The sequence below is a fragment of the Pteronotus mesoamericanus genome, unplaced genomic scaffold (assembly GCF_021234165.1).
Source record: "Pteronotus mesoamericanus isolate MK-2021 breed Mesoamerican mustached bat unplaced genomic scaffold, CSHL_Meso_final contig_2, whole genome shotgun sequence".
NCBI classification, from domain to species: domain Eukaryota; kingdom Metazoa; phylum Chordata; class Mammalia; order Chiroptera; family Mormoopidae; genus Pteronotus; species Pteronotus mesoamericanus.
Window position 1 is genome coordinate 7,197,692 of NW_026555084.1, and position 26,267 is coordinate 7,223,958.

The following is a 26,267-nucleotide window of genomic DNA, read 5'->3' on the forward strand; positions in this document are numbered from 1 at the left end:
CAATGTTCCTTCTGTTCTGCCCACGTCTTTATCAAAACTAATTGCTCCCTATTTTCAACATTCAGTCAAATGCTTCTGTGTCCACGATTCTTTCTGTTAGCTCTCTTCCCTCAATTCTACAGTGGTAGTTATGGAACATCTACATGTGCAGGTCCTGTGCGAGCGGCCAGGAGATAACACTGAAATCAGACTTTCATAGCATTTTATCTGTATTCAGTCTTATAAAGGAGAATCCCTGCCATCAAATACAAAGAGTCCGTGGTAGGTCAGTCAATTAGAAGTGATCTTTTGTCAGGTATTAATAAGTATGATTTGTACAATGTGTTCAAATGCTTTTTGTCCTAAAAACCTACAAAATAATATACACTTTATCCACCATTAAAAAAAAAAACAACAAACCAGATCCAAGGCTTTTTTCCTTTGAATAAGAGTCTACCAATTTGTTATCAAAGTGTCACTTTTTATACATAAATCACATCTAAATGTATCCCCTTTAACAACATCCTGTGTAAATTTTTTTTTAAATATTTGTGATTTTATAATAATTTATAATTAGCCGACAACTAAATATATGACTTTGGGGGGGTATTTAATATACCATTAAAATAGTTCAACATTTATCAACAGATCTGGGCAGAAATTCAATGGACTCTGGTTAAACATTAAATTCAACAGAGTTATAAGGACATATACCATAGTAGCCCATGAGCCTCAAGGGTTCAGCTCGCCTTGGATATCAGTCAGAACTTTCACAGAGGTCATGGAAAGGGTAGGGGTAGCTACGTAGACTAGTTTGAATGAATTCAATAATGAGAGTAAAGACTGCTTCTACAGTTTTATAATTATATGAATAACTAAAATAACTAGGCCTTAGGCTTCTTGAAAGTAAGATGCATGCGTCATATTACTTTCAACCTGTTGCCTCTTGGCACACTGTTTTATTCATCCTGTGTGCTAATGAATGGTGACAATTGTTCATTTAGTATTTGATGATGAACTAACTGAAGAATACCTTGGTTAATGAAAGCAATGTTAGATTTCCTATCCTTTCCAATAGGAATTCTTATGAGAAACTGGCAAGATCCTATAGAGTTATATATATATAATGATCCTATAGAGTTATATATATGTAATGCTTTGCAATTACAAAGCATTATAGAGTTATATAGAGAGAGTTATATATCTATATAATGCTTTGCAATTACAAAGCCATTTTCACATACTTTAATCTGATTTAATTATTAAAAGAGTCTATATGGTTGACTAAATAGAATATTTCAGTCTTCATTGATAAGCATGGAAACTACTCAGAAACTTGCCCGAGTCCGTGCAGATTGCAGAGATGGCGCCAGAGCTCTGGTAATCTGGCTCCTCATCCAGCATTCCCCCAAGTCTACTCCTTTGGCTAGAAAGATGCACTCTTCACGTAAAAGCTACGGCGCTGGAGGGCTGACCTCAACTTCCTCTTATCACCATTGTACAGTGAATCTCTGCGGCTCTACTTCCATGCCAGACGTGACTTTTCAATCCTAGAGTGATGGGTGATGGGTGTCGAGGAGAGCTCAGTATTCTCCTTCACTGTGCTGATACTCTCCCAGGCCACAGAGAGGGCTCCTGAGGGACTGAGGATGAGTAGAAAGGTTGACCCTCATGTTACAGGCCTATCCTATCTAGAGGCGCAGACAGATCAGCTTTGCCTGGATGCAAACCTCATGCCTGGTACTTCCATGGGCCAGAAACTGAATGTAACAGGCAGGGGAAGGCCAGCAGAAACCATAGAGCATCTCGCTCAGCGTTATACTGGCACAGCTACAGAAACATCACCTTGTCCGAGTTTTTAGTGTTGGTCCCCCTCAAGCAAACTCCAGTTCTCGGGGGGCGGGGCTGGCAGGCAGTCTCTGCAGACACCTCTCTCCTACCAGCTTCCGGCTGGGAGGCACGAGGCATTGCAGGCATGGGGGCGAGCATTCCTACTGCCAGACAAGGGGTGGGTGAAGGGAAGCAACTTGCAAAAATAAGCCCCTGGAACAGTCACAATTAAGAACTGCAATAGCTCTTAAACTGGATGATGACTGTACCGATACTCTTTCAAATTACATTCCAAACATATACTGAGGTATTTTAAAAATTTGAGATATTTTTAGGGTAGTAATTTCTTCATTCAGGAAAGAAAAGAGTGAGGATGACATACTATTGAAGCATGTATGCATTAATGTGCTCTGCGGCAGTAAAAAGTATGGATTTTTCTGTGTGATGCTTCATTAGGCTTGTCACACAGAGATTCATGTAAAAATTATTTAAAATTCAGTTAGACACAGCTCATTGTCATTCCATTAGACTGTGGGCTGCTCAAGGGCAAGAACCATGTCTAATTGATCGTCTTGAATCCTGTTAATGGTGCTTGAAACATAGGAGGCCCTGAATGAATCACCAATGAAGTGAACTTAGCCGACATCAAGGAGAAAGACTAACCAGAGCCTGTGACCACTCTTGGTAAAACCAAGCAGGGTTGCACAGATATACACAGGCAGGCTTTGCAGCCTGAACTGAGTGTGAACCCTGGCTGTTCCAGGCATTGGCTGTGTGACCTTGGGCAAGTTACTCACCCTTTCTGAGCCTCTATTTCTTTCACTTGTAAAATGGCTGTATTAATACCCACTGCATGGGGTAATTGAGAAAATTAATTAACATCGGTACTATTATTTCAGTAGTTAAAAAAAAAAAAAGTTTTGTATTTTTTTTAAACAAAATGAGCTACAGTTTATTTAAAACAATAAAAATCCTGAGTCAGTTGAAAGAAAACAATGAAGAAACACTTTTCCTGTCCTGTATGTTTTAAGTGGGTTTACCCACTAATCAGTATGCACCGCTAATCTATGTTGAGTTTCTAACTATTCCAAGTCAGTGAAATTCAACATTAAATAAGCCTCCAGGGAAAAAGGAAGCTTACACACTCAGGTGCCTGTGAAGTGACCTTTAAAATTTCCTTTTTCATTACTTAACGTGGAGGGGGAACATGACAGAGAAGCAGAAGCCGCACTGTTAAACCTGCCTTTGGCAAAATCTAGTAGCATTTTGGCTGTGCTGGCTAGACTTGCTGGTCTCAGGTTTCAGGGGTTCCTAAAGTAAATCTTAAGTGCAGAATAATTTTCCTCTGCCTTTTCACCCCCTGTCCCTCATCAAAGGCATCCTCACAGGGAACCCTACAGAGCAGAATGTGTGAGAACCTGGTTCATTCTCATTTCAAATCCTTTATTTCTCTTACCGAATGCCAGGGCTTGGGCTACTTACCTAATTTCCTTGAGCTGCAGTGTTCTTATCTCTAAAAGAAGGGTAGTAATCATGTCTACTTGGAGGTTTTTATGGGGATTAAAAGATACACTTCAGAGAAATTGCCATGGGCAGTTGTTCTACAATATGATTTCAATAAATAAATCAAGTTATTCATTACTACAACATTGGGTAACTGTGATATCTTTAAAATAAACTGCATTTACCCTGAGAGAAACGTTCAATGAGGCCATCACTTCTAAAGAAGGGCTAAGCATTTGTCTCCCTCAGCTCCGCCCAGGATGGAGACTAGCGCTAAAGCAGAGTTTTGTCATTTTTCTTGCATCCTCACTTAAAGGCAAGAGACTTCACTGAATGAGTGAAAATAAAACATAATTCTCTTAAAATTTGTCTTAAACTCTACATGGATTCTAATTTCAAATTATTTCCCACCCTATATTCCTCATCTAAGAGTTTAACTTTTCAGCCCCAGAAAAGGGAAAGGACAGAGTTTAGCCCACTTGGCAGTCTCATAGACTCTTAGGGACTTCAAAACTGCCTGGTGCTACAGGTCCCCTGTTGGCTTTAGATAAAAATATATTAATCCTAGGGACCAGCCAAATTCCAATCCTCTGTCTTCCTCTCAGTGTGACTTCCTCCATCCTGTCGCTTCCAAATGTAGCCTTGATTTTTTTAATAACAATTCCCCCTCCCAAGAGTTGCAAAAAAAGGTCAGAATTTTGCCTTTTGTATTGCTTTAATAATAAATACCCTTCATGGTTATCAGACTGTTATTCTCATTACGTACTGATGACAAAAATCTGATCACAGGAACCCAAGAGTGAGAAATGGAAATGAGTCACACTCCCAGGCTTGCTCCTTCTGGAGCTGGGATACGCGATTGGTTTTTTTCATGTCCTCTTTTTCTTACTGGCACAACGATATCTAATCTCTGTCTCTGTCTCTGTCTCTGTCTCTCTGTCTCTGTCTCTCTGTCTCTCTCTCTCTCTCTGTCTCTGTCTCTCTCTCTCTCTCTCTCTCTCTCTCTCTCTATCTCCTAGGTCTTAATCCAAGGCATGACTTGAAACTTCAGATCTCCAGGGGCCCTTATGGATAATTATCAGAGCGGTGACGATGAGGCTTTTTTATAAAGCTCTTTCATATCTATTGTCTCATTGGGCTTGCTCTGCACCTTTCTGAGAAAGAATGCCTGGTAACGTCACATGTACCTTACTGAAGAGAAACTGAAGCACAAAGGGGTAAAATAATTCAATCAAGAAAATACCAACAGCTTAGAGGGAGGCCTGGGTCTGGTAGCTGGGTTTTAAGATGTACTCAATGTTTTCTTTTTTCACCGCTCCATAGTATTCTAACTAATACCTTAAATTGACAAGCACTATTAAAAATGCTAAGGCACATGTAATTTATTCTTCAGAAATCATGGAATGCCAAGATCATCCAGCAAACATAGAAGTATGTGTATGCCATCTTTTTAATTCAGTCATTTTCCCCCTCTTGTCTTTATTGTGTTTTTTCCTCGATTCCTGATGGGAGAGAGAGGACCTGCCAAAGGAAACTTTTGAGTTTCAGAACTTAACAGGAGAGGCTTGGGAAAGGTCTGTTGGTGTGAGGTCTGAAAACCAAAACCAATCATGAGATGCTTCATTTCCTGTGAAAATAACAGGGAGGCCCTAGGCAAGCCATTTCGCTTTTCTGGACTTCAGTTTTTTCAATGTAGGAAATAAGGAAACTTGACTGGGCAAGTCCAGAGTCTCTTTGATTTGCATGTTTTTGTCTTTATTATATAACCATGGCATATAGTATCATTAGTGGTGTGGAACGATAAATTATGCACTCTTCTGAAGCATCTACTAAAAGAGAGAGAGAGAGAATGTGTGTGTGTGTGTTAGATACACCAAGGTAGTCATGATCACAACAACGCAACTTAATATTTCTTTCCCAAATCCTCAAGACTTTTCTCCCAAAGCCACTATGTGGGACAGCTATTAAAAGAGCACTCTCATGCACAGCTCTGCTTTTTTTGGACACAATTCAGCTTTCTTCCCCTCCGTTGGTCTAAGTGGAAGGGTGCAAAGCAAGCAGGAGTGGACCACTGCATCAGTCACTACCACCTACAAACCTGCGATAAATTACACATCACTTTTTCTTTTCTCAAAGGCATTAAATATGCCTGGAATTTTCACGCAGAAATCCTGTCTTAATCTCAAGGCTTAGAGAAAGGAGTGAGAAAGAGGTGAAAAAACAATTATATTATCATCCCGTTTATCTATTTCCAAAGCTATGTATAATTTCCTAAACATTTTCAGATACTTACCTCAGTTAAGCCCCATAGAAATTCTGGCAGGGCAATTACAATTCTTTCACCTTCCCGATAAACAAGGTGAGGTCTGGGAGGTTAAATGACTTGCCTAGATGTAAACACCTATTAAGTTCAGCTAAGAGTTAAGGAGAGATCTTCTCACTGCGAGCCCGATATTCTTTTCTAATTTTACTAAAAGTGATGTTTTACTAATATAGTGCCCATGTACTTTTATCCAGAGTTTTCCTTTGAGTCATAGATAATTCTTCTAGTAATAGAAAGCATTTTAACTAGTTTTGTTCAAGACACTCTTAATACTTCCTCATTCTTTTCTTTGTAAAAAGAAAACTGGGCATATCAGGTTAGAGTCAGTTATCAATGCTCAGATATTGCCACCAACTTGAATAACAAAACATATCCAGTTGTTACAGTGTGCAAGTGGCATGAGGTACCTCGAAAACATGTATTCTTTATCTTTATTATGTATTATGCACACACATACACCTGCTCATGTGATTACCCGTTTTCCTTAATAAAAAAGAAATCACTGCTTCTTACAAATGAGACCCAATAAAAATGTTACGGTCCACTCTCAGAGCGTGGGTTCAAATCTTGGTTCTGTTACTTACCAGCTATCTAATCATGGAAATAAAACTGAGATCTGTATTCTAAAGTGGTTGCACATCTACATGAACCTTGTAAAGTACCTAGCACAGTGTGTCACCGATGTGAAATGCCCAGGAGCAGCTGGCTTTAACACCCACCTCATCATCAACCTCACATCATTATCAGCATGACTTCATCTGTGTAGAAATTAATAGTGGCAGATTTTTAGGAGCAATATGTCTCCTACTACTTACTTATTCATCGTCAGCCTATGAAATGGAAACTTCTTTTTCTATGAAATTAGCATTAGGTAATGGCAAGGAGACAGTGGCTTGGGGACATAGAGGCTTGTTGATCTGGACACAGGAAAATATTTTAAATTATTGGGAGATGGAGTACTTTGTGTACTTGATCCATAAAATAGAGAAATAATTATTATGAGGAATGTTCCACAGAGGAAAGTGTTAAAATTTTAGCTCATTGTTATGATTAAATAAAATACTTAAGCTTTACTTGCAACTACTCTCTTTGTACTTTTTCTTTAAACAGGACCGTTAGAGACATTAAGGATTTTTTTTTTCCATGCAACAAGAGCAATCAAGAGAGCCTGACCTTTTCATTATTTTATGGCCATTCTTTATTAAAGCACATTCAATTACTTTCTCCTACTGACAAGGGAATGATTCTGGTTCATTGTTTCTTAGAAGTCACCACTGCCTAATTCCTGTAAAATTGAATTTAGTATGGGACCAGTATTTATGGGCTTGTTTTTTGTTGTAATGAATAAAGCTGTCCCAGCGGCACAGCAGAGGAAAGCTTGCCCATGTTTATAAAACCTGACAGTTCGGGCCACCCCACGGTCATTTTCATGTTAATACTGGGCCTCCTCACCTGCTCCTTTGGAAGCCAGTTTTACATAAGTAGGAAGTCATGACATCAGGTCATTGTCAGAAGCAGGCTTAACCCCAAAATAGTCTTTCTTCTTAAAGAGGATAATTCTCAGAATGAGACATTTTATACCTGGGCTCTGTTTTCTCAGAGTAAGTCATTCCTTTCCCCTGCTAGGGATGACATTGCCACGTACGACCTTGAGCTACACTTAGGTGGCCAGGAAGGTGGGCCATGTATGGCACAAAGGGTTATGCTAATGGTAAATTTTGGTTTTGATTTTGTGGTTCAAATTTGTCATCTCCTTCTACCAAGTCCATACTTAGAATGGCCTTCCCTGCTGCTCTTTGCTTGCCCACGTGACTCGCTTTGGCAGATAGAATGTGAGCAAAGTGACTCGTGCCTATTAAAGTATAAACTTCAAGAAACATTTTGTTTATTATTTTTACTACTTCCCCATTTGGCAATGAGAATGGCAAGCTGCAGAATGAAAAATCACAGAGGGGGGAGCAATGTATTATATGTTAGCTTTAAACCACTGAGATTTGAGGGCTATCTGCTTAAACTGGTCAATACAGTCTAATTCTGCCACACTTGTATACAACCAGCTGTAGATAAACAGATGACAGATAGATGATAGATAGATAGATAGATAGATAGATGGATGTCATGACAATAAAGAGAAAACAAATTACACGCTATATACAGAAAAACAACCAAGGGCAAGCCTTTCTCCAAACCCAAGTTCAGAAACAGCCCTAGCGTTCAAATCATCACTGGATTGGAAAACAACCCTGTCAGTCAGGAAAAACATGGGTGTCTGTTTAGTAACTTACTCTATGGTCTTGAACAAGGTCCTTGCCATCTCTGGATTCTTTTCTACAAGATTGATTGTATGTGATAATCTCACCTGGAAAACGAACGTCACGCTATAGAATTACAGTGAGAGGTGAATGAGACACCCACGTAAAGGGCTTAGAAATGCTAGCACGTTGTAGTCTCATCGGAGAGGTGTTCGCATCAGTACTATTTTAATGGCCTGCCAATTCATAGCACTAGATACTTCGGCCAAATTTATCTAATTAAGCAATTAAAAATAAAGTAATAAAGTTATACTATACACTCCTGATTGCAAATATTCTTTCTATTTAAGCTCACTGTTCTCCTCTCGAGAGCTGTGTCATGACCGTTGCCCTAGCCTCACCCTCTCCCAATTTCTCATTCGCAGTAAACGCAGTTGACACTCACCCTCGTGCCTCACCCCCACAATGGGCCTATTTTCCTGTTCCAAATTCATTTTTCAGACTTTATCTAACCTATCAACCATCTCTGTGGTAAAGCCCTGGGCCTCTTGCCCCCGTGGTCTACCAAAGTTCTCTTTACATGACAGATAAAAATAGATCCGTTAATTTCTGAGTTTCACAGAATAAGAAACCCCAAGGAAATTTCTGTTAGGAAGTCATGGACCATAGAAAACCTAAATACCCACCACAAGTTCGATCTATGACAGAGCTGCTAAATATCAGGAAATACAACACAGCCCTTCAGGGATGAAAAGGACTCTTAATTTCAACCGAGTCTGATTTTTTTATTTTGAGAAGAAGTTGAGGAGCAAAAGAGAAAATCCCTGGCTCAAGGTCATTCACTTAGCTCAAGGTCATTCACCTACGTGGTAGCACAACCACAAAGGCAACTCTTAAATAGCAGGCATAGTTTTTTGCTACATATCCAGCTGTCTCATTTCATCAAAGAAAATGAACAGGGCTTTATTACAGAACAATAACTGTATTCATCTTCAGCAAAGCACAACAGGAAAACCTGTTAATTGGCTATGCAAGACTGCTAATCAATAATGTGTTGGAGAATTGCAACAAGGCGTTTAGCTGCTTGGATGTTAGCTTAAAAAAAAATACAGAGAAGACTAGATCCACAGATGTTTGTATACAAAACTTCAGAACTTTGTTTACTTAAAACCCATCTTCCATGAAAGTGGATCATAGAGATAAACTGAATGATCTTAAAATCAATTCAAATTGTATATGCTAGATAGTTATGATAAATAAACCCAATTTCAGAATGTGTAAAACAAGTGAGACCTAGGTTGGTCAGGGACTGGCACTTCTCTGACTGACCATACAGCTTCAAACCAACCTTGGCTGAGTACCAGGTTTCACATTCATCTCTTTGAGTATGGTTGTGTGACAGAAACTCCCATTGCCTGGTAAAGGCAAAAGAATATTTAGTTCCACAGACATGTATGTGCCCTCATTTGGTGTTATTATCTTTCATTTTCCCTATTTTTAGGTAGAGATACAGAGATCCATAATATTCCAAACTAAGGAAACTGTATTTTAGAAGAAAGGCATACAGCCTTGAAAATACAACAGGGAGTGGTAGGGACTCCGGTAAACTGGAGATTGTGCCTTCCCTATTGGGACAGGGGACCATTCAGATTTACCCAATCATTTTCAAGTGAAAATGAAGAAGGACCCAGATATTGAAGATGGATTTTCATACAAAATTTCTCAGTTGTTCAATGTTGACTAAAATAAATGAAATTTAACTCTTTCGTTGTATAATGATCCATGACCTAGGCTCGAATTAGACAATTCGTTACAACTGACTTTTCTTCTTTAGAGTAATTTCTGGAGAGTAAAATTAAAATTGGGTTTGGTCTTTAAGATTTAGCCCTAAATTTTTGTTTTTATTTTTTCAAATTTTTTATCGTTATTCTATTACAGTTGTCCTCATTTTCCCCTTTGTCCTCCTCCACCTTCCTGCCCTCTGCTTCCATAGTGCCCACACTGTTGTCCGTGCCCATGAATTTTTATTTTTCTATCAATTTTATTTTACCATCTGTCACTGGTACTGGTAACAAGAAATCACCAACTAAGAAAATGTAATTATTAGATGGTTATAATTGGTGTCTATGATTGCATTATCTCTTATCTCTAGCAAGCAGCTATTACACAGCTCATGAATTACACATTGTCTTTTATATTACATAGTTCTTCATCACTTAGCAGTGAACAGTAGATAAAATGAGGAAAATCCAGGTGTGTGGTGGTGTAAGTAATATGAATATAGTCAATATATAATGAGTATTATATGTATAATATGTAATATATATTATAAAGATCATGTTTAGAAATTATTCCAATCAACTCAGTTTTATAAATTGAAGCTTTCATATTATCAGGAGTATCACTTATTGTACTTCAGTATTAATAAATAAAGATATATTGCTGACAGAGAAGCACTTATGGGGAAAACAACTAGATTTGTTATGGGGATGGGAGAACTGTAATTTTTAAAAAACACTATTTTTAGTATTTATTTTTGACATAATTGTCAAAGAAGATTTATAGCAAAGAGTAGTTAATTTGAGGGTGGATAAATTGGAAGATAAGTATGAAAAATTAGAATTTATGATGTAGTTTATATGTTAAATGTGAAGTGTCAGTTTCTTGAAAAGCGGGGACACCTATCTATCAAAGTAAACAAAAAATAGTACACTAAGGCATGTTTAACATATTTGTCAATTCTCTTTTCCTTGAGCTCTCTGCCCATATTGAATGTGCTAATTGATTTTCTACAGGAAATAGCTTACAGGAGTGGCAGGAGAGAGTGGTTAACAAGTTCTGGTCAGTCTAGTTTGTATGCCCAGAAAATTCTTTTCTGGGTTGTCTGGCACTCCTATGTGCTGCGGTCCACATAATATCCTTCTTTTGAAGAAAGAAAGTTAAATTAAAACAAAACAAAACGTTATTTCCCTCATTGCTATTTGCTGTCCATTGCAGTCTCTGACATTCTTAAATTTGCACGTTTGCAATGTTGAATGGCATTATTTTCTGACAGTGCAAAAATAAGATGAAGGAATTATTCAACTGCATCAAATAGAGTGAAAGGAAACTTCAGTGAGTTTCAGTTACAGCATTATTGTCTGTAAATTCAATCTCCATCATCTCACATTTCTGTATTTTAAAAAATTATTTATCGTTTTACATTTATTTTTGGTCAGCAGCTGGACAAGCATGGCCTATTAGTTGTATCAATCACACTGATAAATGTGTCCTTGAAGGATTTTCAGTTGAGTTAGGAAACACTAAAAACTTGGATAAAAATTAATGTTTTTTTGATCTAATGTCAGAGCAATCTTCGAATTTAAAATTCCAATGTCAGATTCTTAAATGTGATAAATGAATATTCCAGTATTGCAACTGAAAGAAGAAAGAGAGAATGTCGTTCCCCTTGAATCAAAAACCTAAAGGAGTTTTTAGCATTTTTCTTGCTTTAAAATCATGTTGAAAAGTGAATGAAAGACATTCTAGGAGAACATGAATCCATAAGGAAAGTCGCTCTCACATCAGGCATGTATTGTGTGGTCCTGGCTGCCTCAGAGGGCGTGGATAGCTCTAAGGACAAGGACTTTAATGGAACTTCTAGTCAAAGGCATTTATTTTAAAAATAAGAAACTTTCATCCCAAGTGTCTTCCCCATGGCCGTTCTCGGCCAACTCTCTTTACATAATTTATACATTTTCCTCTCCTGAAACCAAAGTTAATTTTTTAAAATTGAAGCTTAAAGAAAGTAAGAATGTATTAGCCTTCCACTAATTTATTTTAAGATACTATGTTTATTCAAGTAGTTTGAAAAGTTTACTGTTGGCTAAACCGGGTTCACAACTTAACAGTGACTCACACGTGCTGAGAGACTGTAGGATTGATGCTGTATTATTTCTCTGCTATCAGTTAAGTTTCTAATTAGTACTTTTCTTTCAAGCCCATCAGTGAAAAAATTACTGTTAACTTGTATCTTTTTTTTAAACTTCCTTTTTATTTTTTCCACACTAGTTCTCAATGATGAGTAAAAGTCAAAAGTCATCTTAATTAAAACACAGCCTGCAGCTTTTCCCTCTATCTGGAAAGTTATTTGAATTATATGACCACGACACATACATTCATATAAGCAGAGAAATTTGGACTTGGGCTTGGTATTAAATAAGGGAAATTGGGCACAGAGACCTGAAGTACAACCCACTCACAAAACCTCAGGGAAGATAAAAGATGTGGTGGGAGAAGAGTGGGAAAGATTTGAAGGTGGGGTGGATTATACAGATTTTAGAAATCAAGCAGTGAACAGGGTTTTCATAACAGTAAACAGGGATCCACAGAGCTGACTTTTCTAAAATTGTGGTCTGCACATCACTGTTGGAAAGTAAGATGAATTTAGTGGTATGTGAAATTTTATTTTAATATTTATGCATTTCTTATAATGAAAACATCAGGAAGATATAATTAAGACAAGGAATCGAAGGCAAAAATATGTTAAAGACAGAAAGAAAGTTAGTAATAGTTCATGTGCATGGGTTTGTTAAAAAAATCGATGACGATATTTCATGCAACTTTGATGTTTGCATTGCTGAAGACAATATGGGAGCTTTAATCGTACTCTAATTTAGGGAGAATAGGATATATTATTTTTGAATCAAAATGATGGCATTTGGATCCCAAGCAACTAATTTTCTCACTTTTCTAGCCCACATTTCACATTGAAAATATGAAGGAACGAAGTTCTGCTTCATGCTAAAAATTGGGTAGATAATTCAGTGAAAAGGAAATGGGAATGAATATACCAGAAAGAACAACGTCTTGTACTGCAGAATGAATGATGAGTAATGGAAAAATACATATTAGGGTTCTGCATTGCTTATTAAGTTGAGAAAAAAAATGTAGAGTTTTAGCAATATAATTGTCATAAACAATTCTACAGTTACCTACTAATTACAACTCTAAAGCATCATAGATACAAAGATGATTATTGAAAGGCTTCTGTTGTGAAGTTTGTGATTTACTGGTGTGAGGAGGCAGAAAAGGAGGAAAATAAATATCCAAGCAACACAAGGCAGAAATTGTTTTCATAAGGTGGGTGAAAATGCTGTGAGGGTAATTCATGGAATAATGATTATGATAATAATTAATAACGCCTTTCACCTACTGAGTCCTTTCTATGTACCAGGCAATATTTTAAGCATTTTAATGGAGCACCTTACTTAATCCTCAGAGCAACCCAGCAATATTAGTGATATTGAACTTAGATATGTTAAATAATTTGTACAAGCCAGTAATCAAATGTGAGCTGCCTGACTCCAGTAGTACACATTCTTAAAAACTGTTTGAATTTGTTTTGGCAATAAGGTAAGTGAAAGCTTCATTGAGGAAGTGCTGCTAATTTAAACCTTAAAGTCATAAAGAAGGTGGGGATGAGTTGACAAACCAGTCAAAAGAAGGAGACCTAGGTTCAATGTGTGAGTGGAATTATGTTCAGGACAACATAACAGATCATCACATGCTGGGAAATTACAGAAAACAAAGCTGGAAAGCTCCTGAGATCGGTGCTCACTTATTAGGAACAAATAGCTTGTGCCTAACGCAATGTACTGAATCCTTGAGCCTTGATGAGAGCTGTGCTTCGGAGAGACGCCCGGGGCCGCACTGGCAGTCACACAGGGCAGTCGTTCGGAGCCCGGGTCTGAGAGCAGGCCTCCTGAATGCACGTCCCAGCCCTAACAACGGTCCCTGCTAGTGAAAGGGCCCCTGGGAGTCTCAGTGTCCTCATCCACAGTGTTGATGATAGTAAATAAATGTGACTGTGATTATGTGAATTAAAGTAGGTCATTTATATAAAATGCTGGCTATGGGACATGTAGTTAGTACTCAGAAAGTGCTACCTCTTACGGCTGCTGTGTAAATGATAGACTAGAGAAGAGAGAGACTGAGCAGGAACGTGACTTAATAGGCTACCAACACAGTCCACATGAAAACACAAAATCATGAAGTAGGGCAGTGGCGATGGCAACTGAAAAGAGGACAGTTACACAAGATATTTCAGAGATGTAGTGCCTTCGTGATTCATTAGATGTGGGAGGCAGAGATGTGACTCTTTGAGTGCTCATGCCTGGCTCACTATTACCAGATATAGAACAATCAGGAAAACAAGATGATTTGGAGAAGAAATTATGGATCCAAAATCTCATTGACTATGAATTAAAGGTATTCTTCAAGTTTTATCAGTCTGCCACCAACGTAATATTTTCCTCACGCGTGAAATAGATACAAATGGTGGTAAGCAGATGATCTGCTTGGTGGATACAAGGGTTATCGGTAGCATTAATTTCCATGAGTGAGAAAATTCTTTTCTGTGAAACGCTCCCTCTGTTCTGTTACTCGAATTTCTTTTTACTTCGGTGCTAGCCGTACTTCCCCACTTTTCTAATACCTTTCTTTCTATCTTTTTCAACATACTCAGAGTCTGGGGAACACAAATATATATGCATTTACAATTTAAGAACATTAAAAAAATTTGGAGATGTGTTTTTTATGAAATTTTTATACCAATTTCTATATATGTCAAATGGTTCTGGTTTATGATTATGGTCCTAATATGAACTTTCCTTTAAAAAATGTTTAAACTAATAACAATGAATTGATTTAAAGAAAAAAATAACTAAGGAACCAGCAATAGAGTCACTTGGATATAACAAAGTCATGAAAGGTAGGCTTGCAGGACTGAAGGTTAGAAATCCCCTACAGGCAACCAGGCAACATTTTAAGCAAATATTTCTCACCCAGTTTCCAAGGAGGCTTCTTAAAGGAATACATTCACTGTAAGTGTAGGAGAAAGCCACATTGGTATAATGGCTGAAATTTAAAAAGGGCTAGAAACTTGATATTCTTACAATTTCCCGAGAAAATTGTTAACGTAACTTCTTTGTAGGTATTAACTAATTATGGAGCTATGCTTGAAGATAGGAATGGCATCAGAAATCAAACAAAAGACCCTGCAGAAACGTCCAGTCATTACAAAATCAACTGTCACAAGAATCAGGCTGCCTCTTGACATTGGCGTTAAGTTTCAGTTCAGCCCTCTCCTTCACAGAGGCAAATGAAATAGCACACAAAGCAGAAACCAACAAGAGAGCAGGGAGTGCACCAGAAGACCAATGTGAAGGCTAACTACCAAATTAAAATTCACAAGGAGCTGATGCAGTCAATTAGATGATGCTACTCAACATCGAGTCTGATACCAATGCAGCTTTGCTTGATTTCCCTAGGAAGATGAATAGCTTTGTGACACCTCGGTGATTTTTCTTGCTGTGCTTTAAGTGAGTGGATCATTTTCTTCTGGAAGTATCTCTTAATAGATAGTAACTACTCTAGATCATTCTTAATATGAGACAGTGGAAAGGGGATGATGTTGGGCCCTGTGATATGAAGCCAACCCTTCCCTCATCACCTTTTGATTTTCACGCTACTGTGGGCCCAAATGACTGAACAAAAGATTGACTAGTCATGAATTTGTAGGTTCTGCTTTAGGGTGCTGGAATAATTATAGAAATATAAATATACAACAGAACTTGATGCTCAATTTCTCAATCTGGAAGCATGCAGACTTGAAGATTATTTTTACACATGTCCTTTCTCTCACAGATGGAAGACTTTACTCCCAAAGCAATCCTGAATCTTTTTCTTTGGCACCGAATGAAACACTATTCTAATACTTGATGGTCAGGATTTCCAGTGAATCAGGGAGCAGAAGGCAACTTGTCAAAAAATATGCTCAAACATTTCTTTGACCTTCTTTTAGGTCCTTTTTTCAAAATGAAAGGGTATTTAGGAGAAATCTGCAAGTGCCAAAAAACAAGATTAGGGCCAGATAGTTCTTTGAATTAGAATGATTTTTATGAAGGTACAATCTTAAATTTCCATCTTTGTGTAGGTCTTAAACTTGCTTCTCTCTGGAAGGCAAACCAAGGCTTTGCTGTAAATCAGTCAACACAAAACTGCATCTTACAAATTCTAGGGGAAGAAAATCAGGTATGTGTGAGTAAATTAACAGAAAACAGCTCAACTAATGGAAAGAGATGTCTTAATAGATGGTAAGCTTTATATTTGAAATTGGGATATATTTAAATTGTCACATTAATTTAAAAAGGAATAGCTGGAGTAATCTGTATGCAGTATATGCTCAGCATTGCAGAAGGTTCATGTTTTCCACCAGGAGACAGATCTAGTCTGCAAATACTTTAAATTGCCCCATGTGAATTTTTTACATCAAGTCAATTAATACCATTAAAATCATCACTTTTTAATACAAAAACATAGATTTTTACCTTCTATTGAAAAATCTGAAGTCCATTAAGTCATGCATACTTGATAATTATAATTAATATCAATTAGTAAGAGCTACTGTTTATTGAATACTCAGTAAGTGCCAGATAGCATTCTAAGCATTTTATTTTTTTGTCCTACACACACAGGACAAAATGTGTGATGCAGATCATTTTTGTCCCATTGGTTATCTGTGAGAGCTGATGCCCTGAGAAATTCAGTGATTTTCTCCATAACAGCAGCTGGTAATTGATGGGGTTGGGATTTGAACCCAGGCCAAAGCCTAGTCCCTCATCCAGTGATGGAGTCAGTTCAATATATTAAATTATTGAATGGAGAATTAGTCCATATTCATTAGAGTCCTTTTTCTATGTTTGTGGAAAGTTCATTTTTTGTGTTATTACTTTAAGTGTTTCTATTTCAATATGATATAAATATAAATATAGATATAAATATAAAACAGATTTCTTAAAAGAAACATTACACCTATATATAATAAAAATTTTCTTCTTTTAAAATAGTTACTTATTTTTGCTCAAAGAAATTAAGCAAATAATTTACTAATTCAATTTGAATGCAGTTTGCTTCGAATTGATAGAATCCATTTATATTTATCTATTATACTAGAATACCCATTATAATTTTCTCTAGCATATGAAAACACTTTAATTTTCTGAATATCACTTGTAGACAGGTATTGGAAAACCTTCTGGATCATATACATCAGAATTTTAGCTCTTAAAGGGTCACTCAGAATTCTGTTGAAGTGTATCTTACCAGAAGTTGTCTTCACTACTTCAGTGGTGTTACGCAGTCCAACAAATGAAAATTGATACAGCCTCCAAGATCTTGTATCACCTACTTCAACAGAACTGCGCTTCCATTGATAGACAATTTCTTCCCGTGGATAGCCATCTGCCACGTGATAGGAAAGCACATGTTTAAAATGATTATAAGTGAACATACGTAGCAACCACGTCCAGTAACAAGACACTGAGGAAGGTATGGAGAGAAATAAAATTATGACTTAAGGAGGATCCTAGACTAAAGAGCTTCATCCTGGAGAAAATAAATACAATGACATCATATCCTAACAGGAAGTTAGATTGAAAAATCATGAGGTCAAAATCATCCTTGAAAGTCACTTAAATTGTATAGAAGATATACTATACATGGTTTAATATGTAGTATATGCACATTTTACGTTGTCTGAGATAAAATATAAAAAGTGGCCACTATATAAGAAATAGTGCATATGGAAGACATTGTTTCACGGTGAGGGGGTGTCACCCAGGGCAAGATTTGGCGGCACATGCAGAAACAGAAAATACCGAGAGAAGGGCAGACTCCAATTCTCCTCCAGTGCATACACTTGGAGTGGAAGGTGGTTGGGAAGAATAACCTCAGCTATTCACATTATGTTCTCTCTCTCAATTTGTTGGGACTTTATTCTGATATAAACAGAAGTCTGCAATGAAAGCAGTCAGTAAAATGTCAAGGGGAAGATACCAGTGAGCGCTGCATAGATTCTAAAGAATCAGCCTTGTTCAGCCAAGAGAAGGGAAAGCCTTCATGAAAGAGATGGTACACTGATAGTGCAGTAACCGCCAGCACCGTGTCCGAGCCCCATACCCTAGACAAGCTTCTTAATTTTTTTCTAAATTATTTGATTCCTTATGGGAATGATGCTAATACTTACTTCATGAAAGTAATGATCAGTGTATATTTCATGGATAAACATTACTATTAAATAAACTGTACAATAAACTTTTTCAAGAAAAAATTGGTTAAGTAGGGAGAGAGATTTGGAAAAATTGGAAATCATCTCAATTGTTGAACTACTAATGATGTTAGGAAAAGACATCTTGACTGTGGAGGCTGATTTACTTCTTAGAATAAAATCCCCTATGTTTCTTCCTTTTCTTCCTTTTCTTTTCTTTTGGTCCAACTCCTTGGCTGTTATGTGTTTATTAACTAAGAAGAAGGAAAGGAGAAAGCAGGGACCCCCATTCACTATGAAGGTGGGGAGGCAGGAGGATGTTTTGAAAACCAAGGAGAAGAATGATATTAGGAACCTTCCTATGGAGAATGTAACTGTGGTTTAATTTTTTTGATAGCAAAAAGTAATATTAAGTTGTGTTTGGACACAGAAGACAGTTGTCAACAGGTCACCCAATGACACTGGAATCACTGGTTCTTAAGCTTTAGCTGACTCAGAGGAGGCATAATCCCAGTTGGAAAATTAAAAGAAAGTAAGTCTCATCTCCTGAAACCTGGGGAAGCTTGCACTTACAAATATTCCATTCTTGGAGGAGGTAAAACATATGACATTAGTTTTATAATGGAAACCTTTCTAAATACAGGATGGGGCAAAATAGGTTTACAGTTGTGAAGGCATGAAACAGATTATTCTTGTATTATTATTTATTAATTATTACATTATTTTTCCATATGAACAGTTGTAAACCTACTTTTGCCCCACCTTGTATATATAATATTTTTCTTCTAGTTCCCTCTGGAATGGATGCAATGATAAACAAATGATTATTTTTCTCATTGATGTTTTTAAAATATGGTTATTATGATTTAATTGGCTCCCTCACTCCCTAGCTGGGAAATTATATCTATGAAAATAAAAACTTAAAATTCATAATCAGTTTGCATGTTTTGATATGCACGGGTGGTAGACCAGAAATAACGAGGCGGTGAGCAACCTAATGGATGTTGAACAAGTGGTGAGGCAAACACTTGGGGGAAACTGAGGCTTATTTTTGATTCAGGCAGGAAATGTCTGTGAAGGTTACGAAAGCTCAGCGTAATCTGTGTTTCAATTGTTATGATGTTCTTACTACATCAGCCTATTATCTGATGACAATGATAATAATAAAAATAACGGAGCTTTTTATTGAATCTTGTGTGTTGAGGTAGCGTACCAAGCATTTTACGTATATCATATTGACAAAACAACACTGTGATGGGGTAGGTCTTAGAATCTCTGGTGGGTGCCTGGGAATGTGGCCTTACTTAGAGATTGAGTGATTTGCTCAAGTCTATAGAGATAGAGTCAGAATTTGAACTAGACTCAAATGCCACCAAAAGTCAGTCTTTTACTCAGTGGCGAATAACTAGTTCTAGGTATTACTAGAACACCAGGAGGAAGAGGTAAGTATCAATTTTGTTATCTTTAACAGGTATACAGAATCGGAGTATGCAAAGAACACGGTTGGATCTCTGTGTGTCCTGACAGGTAAAGGAGAAAATAAGTAGCAAATGTGCTGTTACTCTTTTCTACTGGGTCCCCTGGGGGAAGTGGGGGAGGGGAGGGAGTGTATAATTCAGCATTACCCCTTCCTGTTCAATCCAAGTCTGGGTTTTTCATTCTTCTCAACAAAGGGCTCCTGGCAACAACTGCCAGTTTATTAAAAGCCTATACCACAGTGGAACTTTTTTGTAATTCCTGATAAATTAGATCTCTTTTTGCAAGAATCACTCTAATAGCGACACGCTGGTGGTACACTGAAAGAAACTGTCAAAATCTTCAATGTCAACAACATTGCTTAATGCAATTGTGCATCCTCTGCGAATCTCTCAACTAACTCACATTGTAACTAGACTACGGTGAGAGGGGATACGGAATACAGAATGAGTATTACTTACAACTGGAGAACTCCAAGGGGCAGGAGTGTTCATCCATTGGAAAGTTGTGCAGCTGTAATTGGCACTCAGCATCGATTGTCAATCTCAATAGAAATATGAAACATAAGTAGAAGGATTTGAGGCGCAGTTTTAAAAATGTACCATAGCACAATTTCTAATGACCATTTTTCATCTTTATTCCTGAAGAGTATATCTCACATTGTTATAACAAAAGGTGATTCTCACTGAAGAAATCCACCAAATCCCAGAGCAAAGTATTTAAGACTTAATGTGGTCCATTCATTTTCACAGTCCAAACAATAGGTTCTCATTGAACTCAACTGCATTTTTTTAAAAACTTAGGATCATGCAATTTTTTTTGCAAATTAATTGCACACATGAGATTGCTCAGTGAATATATTTAACTTAACAGAACAAACTGTTATAAGAACTTAAGCTCATTTACCGTTTGCATGTAAATGAATGCTGATGATTCTCAGATCTTATCTGCTAATTAAAGCAGAACTTTCTGTTTGTAAGTGCTTATTAGCTGTTAGCTTTAAATTACTATATGTGGATTTAAAAATACCTATGTTTCATAATGGAGTATTATGCATTCTTACAATGGAACACTATGAAGCCATTAGCCAGGAAGTTATAGAGTACAAAAATATCTAGTGGCAAACAGAAAATGTTAAATAAACATACACGTACTAGAAATATGTTTTCCAATGAGTCTCAAATAGTTTAAAACTGAAATAGTTTAAATGTGTGATGCTTATGAATCATACAAGTTTTCTGGATCTCAGTAGGCTGGGGTACTAGGAGGGAGGAAGTTTAAGAGCGTTCAGATATTTTAATCACCTTTGGAGAAATATGAACATATTCTGAAATTGTACTTGGGATGGACTGATGATACCTTAAATTTCATATCTGTTAGTTGTATTTCTTACAATGATATCAATCATGAAGTAATGGAGTGTTATTTTATGAATATTTGTTTTAAATGATTTTTCAATTTAACACACTGTTTAACTGGGGAGATTTTATTTTCCTATAATAAAATAGAGCAACTACTGACCTTAAAACATAACTAATAAAAGCTGAGGTATTACTTGTTTATGCGGCGCTAGGTAAAGGTGAATTGTTCTCTCATTTTTAAGTGTTATAGCTTTATTGTACTTGAACTTGTGCCAAAGTCACAAAGCTAGTTGTGACAAAAGCACAGTTGAGATCTGAACCCAAGATTATGTGTCTCCAAAACTGGAGATTTTAATCATTGTCATTAAATAATTATATGCTCTTCCAAAGAAAAGATTAGTTTCATTCATAAGTAAAATTATAATTAAATTAGATATTTTAGTATAATTTTTCAAAATTAAACTGGAATTATTAAAATTGAAAATAATAGTTTGCAGAAACAGAGATAAATACACACACATGTATATGTGTGTATATATATCTCTATGCACATACACGTTCATAACTCATAGATAAGAGCAAGAATAAAATCATCTCTCAGCTTAGATTGGCAGCTCATCAAACTTTGATTGAATTTTGTGAGTGACATTTTTGAGGTGGTTTCCATAACTAAATATTGTGTAGTGATTCTATAAATCAATGGAAGTGAAGAAATGACTGTAATATTATGAGAACATAAACAGACGAGGTAGTGTGATTGACAATACTTCAAAAGTGAGACTGAGCTCTGATTTATGAGACAAACTTTTATTTTTACTAGTTCTAATTCCAGTCATTACCTTATCTCAAATTTAATAAAACCCATGATGGGTTCAGAATATATGCAGTGACTTCTAAAATTGTAGCCATTTTTCCTAGTAACTGATAGAATTCTGTGTAACTAATATAAAGGTTTGAAACCATTTTAAAGTATTTTATTTTGTATGTTGAATATTGTATAAAGTTTATGTTACAAGGGCATTTAACATGAATCATTTTGAAGCTAAAAGCTCCAGGATACTAAGATCTAGAAAAATCATATTTATACCTTTTACTAAAAATATATATGAATAAATTTATTATCTGTGCTTACTATACATCAGGGTCTAAGCACTTTACATGTCATTCTGTTTAGTCCTTATAGCTCTGTAAGATAAGAATCGTTGTCTCTCTATTATAAAATTAAAGAAAGGAAAGGTACGAGTTAGCTCGGTTGGGTGGGTAGTGTGTTGTGGGGTGGTTCTGCCTTCTTTTCCAATAGTCCCCATCAATTCCCATCTAATTCCTCTAAATAAAAATGTGACCAAGTAAAAGCATCAAACTTACTATACAAATCAGGTGTGGAGATCCGTCTTTCCGCACTAACACCCGTACTATCAAATAGCTGCCCCCTTGCCGTTCCAGAGAAATTCTAGAGATCTGCCCTCATATACATAGACAGTATGCTATGGAGCTAAGAACTAAATCTGGGTTCTTCCAAATCTGAAGTGTATATACTTATCTATTATGTTGTTTAATAATATATGCTCATCAGTGAAAAACTTCAGCATAAAAATATTTTAAATGCATGTAAGTATAAAGTGCTAAGACAGTGCCATAAAATAAGTAGAAAACCTCCCCAAATGTTACTTTATATTTAAGTTCAGAAAATAAAAAATAGCTGCAAGTTTCCCCAAAAGGTGTCTTTCCAAAATAACCAATAAATTAATTCAAATAACCTATCAGTGTATCGGGGATGGGTGCTGGGAGACAGAATTCATTGTGTAGTTTCTTGCCATTGTATAGCTACAAAGAGAAAGATACACAGCAGACTTCCACATCAAAAAATCTCCCCTTGCAACAGTTTCCTTGGAAACAGAGACATTTCTAAGCATAACAATTTGTGGTCCCTAAGATGACTGTGTTTTAGTTTCCATGTTTTAAAGCAGCAAAACACCCACACACAAAAGCCAAGATCAATGGAGAGATGGGGGATTTTACAAAGACAAGGAAAATTTCACGCACTTGTGAGAAAAAAGAGTTCTCACATCAGTCATAGAAAGTAAGTTTTACCTATTCCTAGTCCTTTGAAAAAGCTCATTGACAACAAAGAAAAACTTATTTTGTAGTGTCGCATACTATTTTGATCACACTTGCCAACCCTGATGTTTCCTTGAAATTTTCTTTCTTGTTTTTGTTTTTGTTTTTGTTTTTGTTTTGGTCTTAAGAGAGTGTGGTTGATCTTAGTTTCATTCCCAGCAACTATTCATTTCTTCTTCCCAAAGAATACCTTAAGGTGTAGAGCACTCGACCATCATTCCAAATTCTTAGCATCCTATTGGGGGTGGTTATCCAGTGTGCATCAGCCTTTTTTGAATTTCTGAAGAAGGTGTCTGGAATCCAGATTTTCCCCACCATGTTGCTATTCAATCGGAGGACTTTAATGGTGCTGTTAAATTTCAAACGTCTGTCATACCATGTTTGGGCAAAAAATATATCAATTGTATATTCCTATTATAAAGAAAAAAGTGAAAAACAACATTTTTTAATACAGTAAGGTTATATTGTAGAACTTTTTTGTATTTGGCATTTTTTTTGTTCTCATTGATATTATGAGCTACGTTGGCTTTAAATAGTCCAAAATACGGCAGACTTTACTAAGGAGGCTCACTCATCTCTTGTAGATGAGTTGATATTTTTGTGGGGACAAAAAAAAAAAAAGGACTGGTCTAAGTGAATTCTGACAAAAGATCATAGCCCTGATACAATTGTTTGCATTTGGTACCTACAGAGCAGAGTTTCTCATGTTATTTTGGGCTAGCAAATTGTTGTGAGGGCAGTCTTGTGCATTTTAAGATACTTGGTAGCATTCCTAGTCTCTACTCACTACATGTCAGTAGCGCCAATACTAGCCTTACCTCCCAAGTTGTGACAACTCAAAAATTCCTCTAGACATTGCTAAGTGTCTCAGGGAAAGCACCCACCTGCGTTGAGAAGCACTGCTGTGGAGTGAAAGTCCAGAATAATTAAGCACTCCTAACCTGGAGCTGTGGAGCCTCAGTCAGCTCACAATAAAATGGGGGCTCTAAAGAACCTCCCTTGTTAGGTAGTGTGAGGATAGAAAAAGAGAATACACGGAAAATGCTTTGCATTGTATCTGACAGATAGCAAACACCAGTACAACGCGTAAGATGACCCTTTTTAAACTGTTACAGTTGTCTTTTCCTGCAAACAAGGGGAGGTGAACCAATTAAAAATAATTTTTAGTACTGTACTAATCTCTGTCGCAAAGCATATTCTCAAAGCGCCAGAGTGCTACGATGATAAATTACTCTGTAGTGAATTCCCTCAAGAATCTACCACGAAAGTGGCCAGGGACCGGCCTTAGCCGAAGAGAAGCATGATGTGAATTCAGACCATTAGGCCTGGCATCAGAGCACCTGAGTTCCAGTTTCGGTATCATATTTAATTATTATATAATGTTCCTTTATAATTTGAGTTCAATCATGCCTTATAAATGAGAAAATTTAAAAAAGGAAACTTCAGCATTCCTAGAATGTGAGAGCTAAGGGATGGGAGGCTCCACGTTTCCTACTCCCACCTCCTTAATCCACCCATTTATGAAGAGGAACACAGACAAACAGGGGGATTGTTTATTTGCCCAAGAGAACACAGCCTGCCAGTATGAGACTAGAATCGCCTTCGTACCGTCCCGTGTTATATCCTCGCACTTCCTGCTGCCACACCTCGTTGCGACTCACTACACTTCCCCTGGGCTTAGCCCCGCAGCTTGGGTCGCCCCTTAGTTCCCCATTTGCAGTCTACACTAATGAGAAGGGATCCTATCTTGTGAAATCCTCTGTCAAGCAATTAGTGGTGTGCCAGTAAATAGAGCGATAATTTCTGATGTACATTTTGGCAGAACACAAATAAATAAGGAAAAATAAAAACAAAAGCTTTAAGATGAGTTAAACCAGTGATCGTAGACTATGATCTTGGGACAGTAGTTCTGGGGACTCATATTCCAGAAATTAAAAGTTCTATGCTTAAATAAGGCACATATATAGCTGCTGCTTCTTTTTAGATATTTACAATTTGCATTAGAATGCTAAATATTCAGAGAATTTTCATTGTAAAGAAGAAATATGTTGGCATTTGCATAATGGTTAAACAAGCATACTTATTTTCATGAACTATGTAGGTGGTGGTATACTTTTTATTTACCCCAATTGAGAGCAGTTGAAGTTCCTCATACAGATTCAACAGAGTGCCCATATTGCTGGCTTGGTAAACACTATATCAAAGTTGTAGTTATGTTGCATTACATTATGTTATGTTAATGTTCTGTTCTATTCTAGATTCCAATCTAGTTTCTTATTTCAGATTTGGATAGAAAGTGTTATACAATAAAATCTACATTTATTGTTACATCTAATCAATTATTTCCTCTGAGAAACAATTCCAATATGAAGCAAACTATGCCTTCTCTAAACCATTAACATTCTAAAAACTAGTATATTTTCTTTTGTAGAAAGCAATACTTACCAAGTAAGCAATTATTGTTGAATTTTGAGGATACCGTTTTACCCAAATTAATTTTATACATGTGATCACATTTCATTCTCATTTAAAAAATCATTAAAAATTATCTTCTTATTGTGAGAGAGAAAACGATCTGAAAGATTCTCCCTCCTGAATTTCTTTATTGGCATATTCCTTGCTATTTTTATCATACCACATGTTAATAACAAACTGTTAGAATCTTACCATATTGATGGCATTCACTGGACCAATGCTATTCACATACATGTCTGTGTGAATTAATGTTGGTTTCACTGTAAAGATAACCATAGAGATAGATACATATAGAGAAGCACAATATTTTAATCTGTGTTTTTCTAGAAATACATTTATTTTTCCATTTTAGAAATGATTTATTTACAACTTATTTGATGCCAGTGACTAATTTGCTTCTTTTAAATAACTGTTTTCAAAGAAGTATCTCCATTTAGCATGTAAATGCTATAAGTAAACACCCTTTCAAGACCATGTAAAGATGAACAGAAAAAACTCCTCAGATTTCTTTAATCCTTTCCTCAGATAACCTGAATTTTACCATTTTCCTTCAAGCTCTGAAATTTATTTGGGCATTGCAATCTGACCTGCCCCACATAGGAAAAAAATACATTTGTGACTCAGAACACTATGCATAAGAAACATGGAGTAGATAAAAAGAGCAACAAGTATTGTGAATTTTGGAGGAATAATTGCACCTGTTGATTCCCTTTATGACCACTTTATCTGCATATGCCTCTAGCCAGCACTAAATCAGTCTTCCTCAATGATTTCATGGGTTCTGTGACTCATCAGATAATAAGAGGAAACCATATGGAAACCCAACACACACCTATTTGTCAAAGAGGACCGATGTTAACAAT

The 26,267-nt window shown here is 36.6% G+C and overlaps 1 protein-coding gene across 3 annotated transcripts in view; it reads right to left on the reverse strand.

Moving 5' to 3' along the window:
• GABRG2 (gamma-aminobutyric acid type A receptor subunit gamma2) overlaps positions 1-26,267 on the reverse strand; it is a 77,616-nt gene that overhangs the window by 28,475 nt on the left and 22,874 nt on the right. For all 3 annotated transcript variants that reach the window (XM_054568085.1, XM_054568086.1, XM_054568087.1), the window contains exons 3-6: positions 25,597-25,664; positions 23,120-23,340; positions 19,912-19,994; positions 17,032-17,169 (exon numbers count right to left, since the gene is read on the reverse strand). In XM_054568085.1, the coding sequence (XP_054424060.1) occupies positions 17,032-17,169; positions 19,912-19,994; positions 23,120-23,340; positions 25,597-25,664 (510 nt within the window). The remainder of the gene's footprint in view (positions 1-17,031; positions 17,170-19,911; positions 19,995-23,119; positions 23,341-25,596; positions 25,665-26,267) is intronic.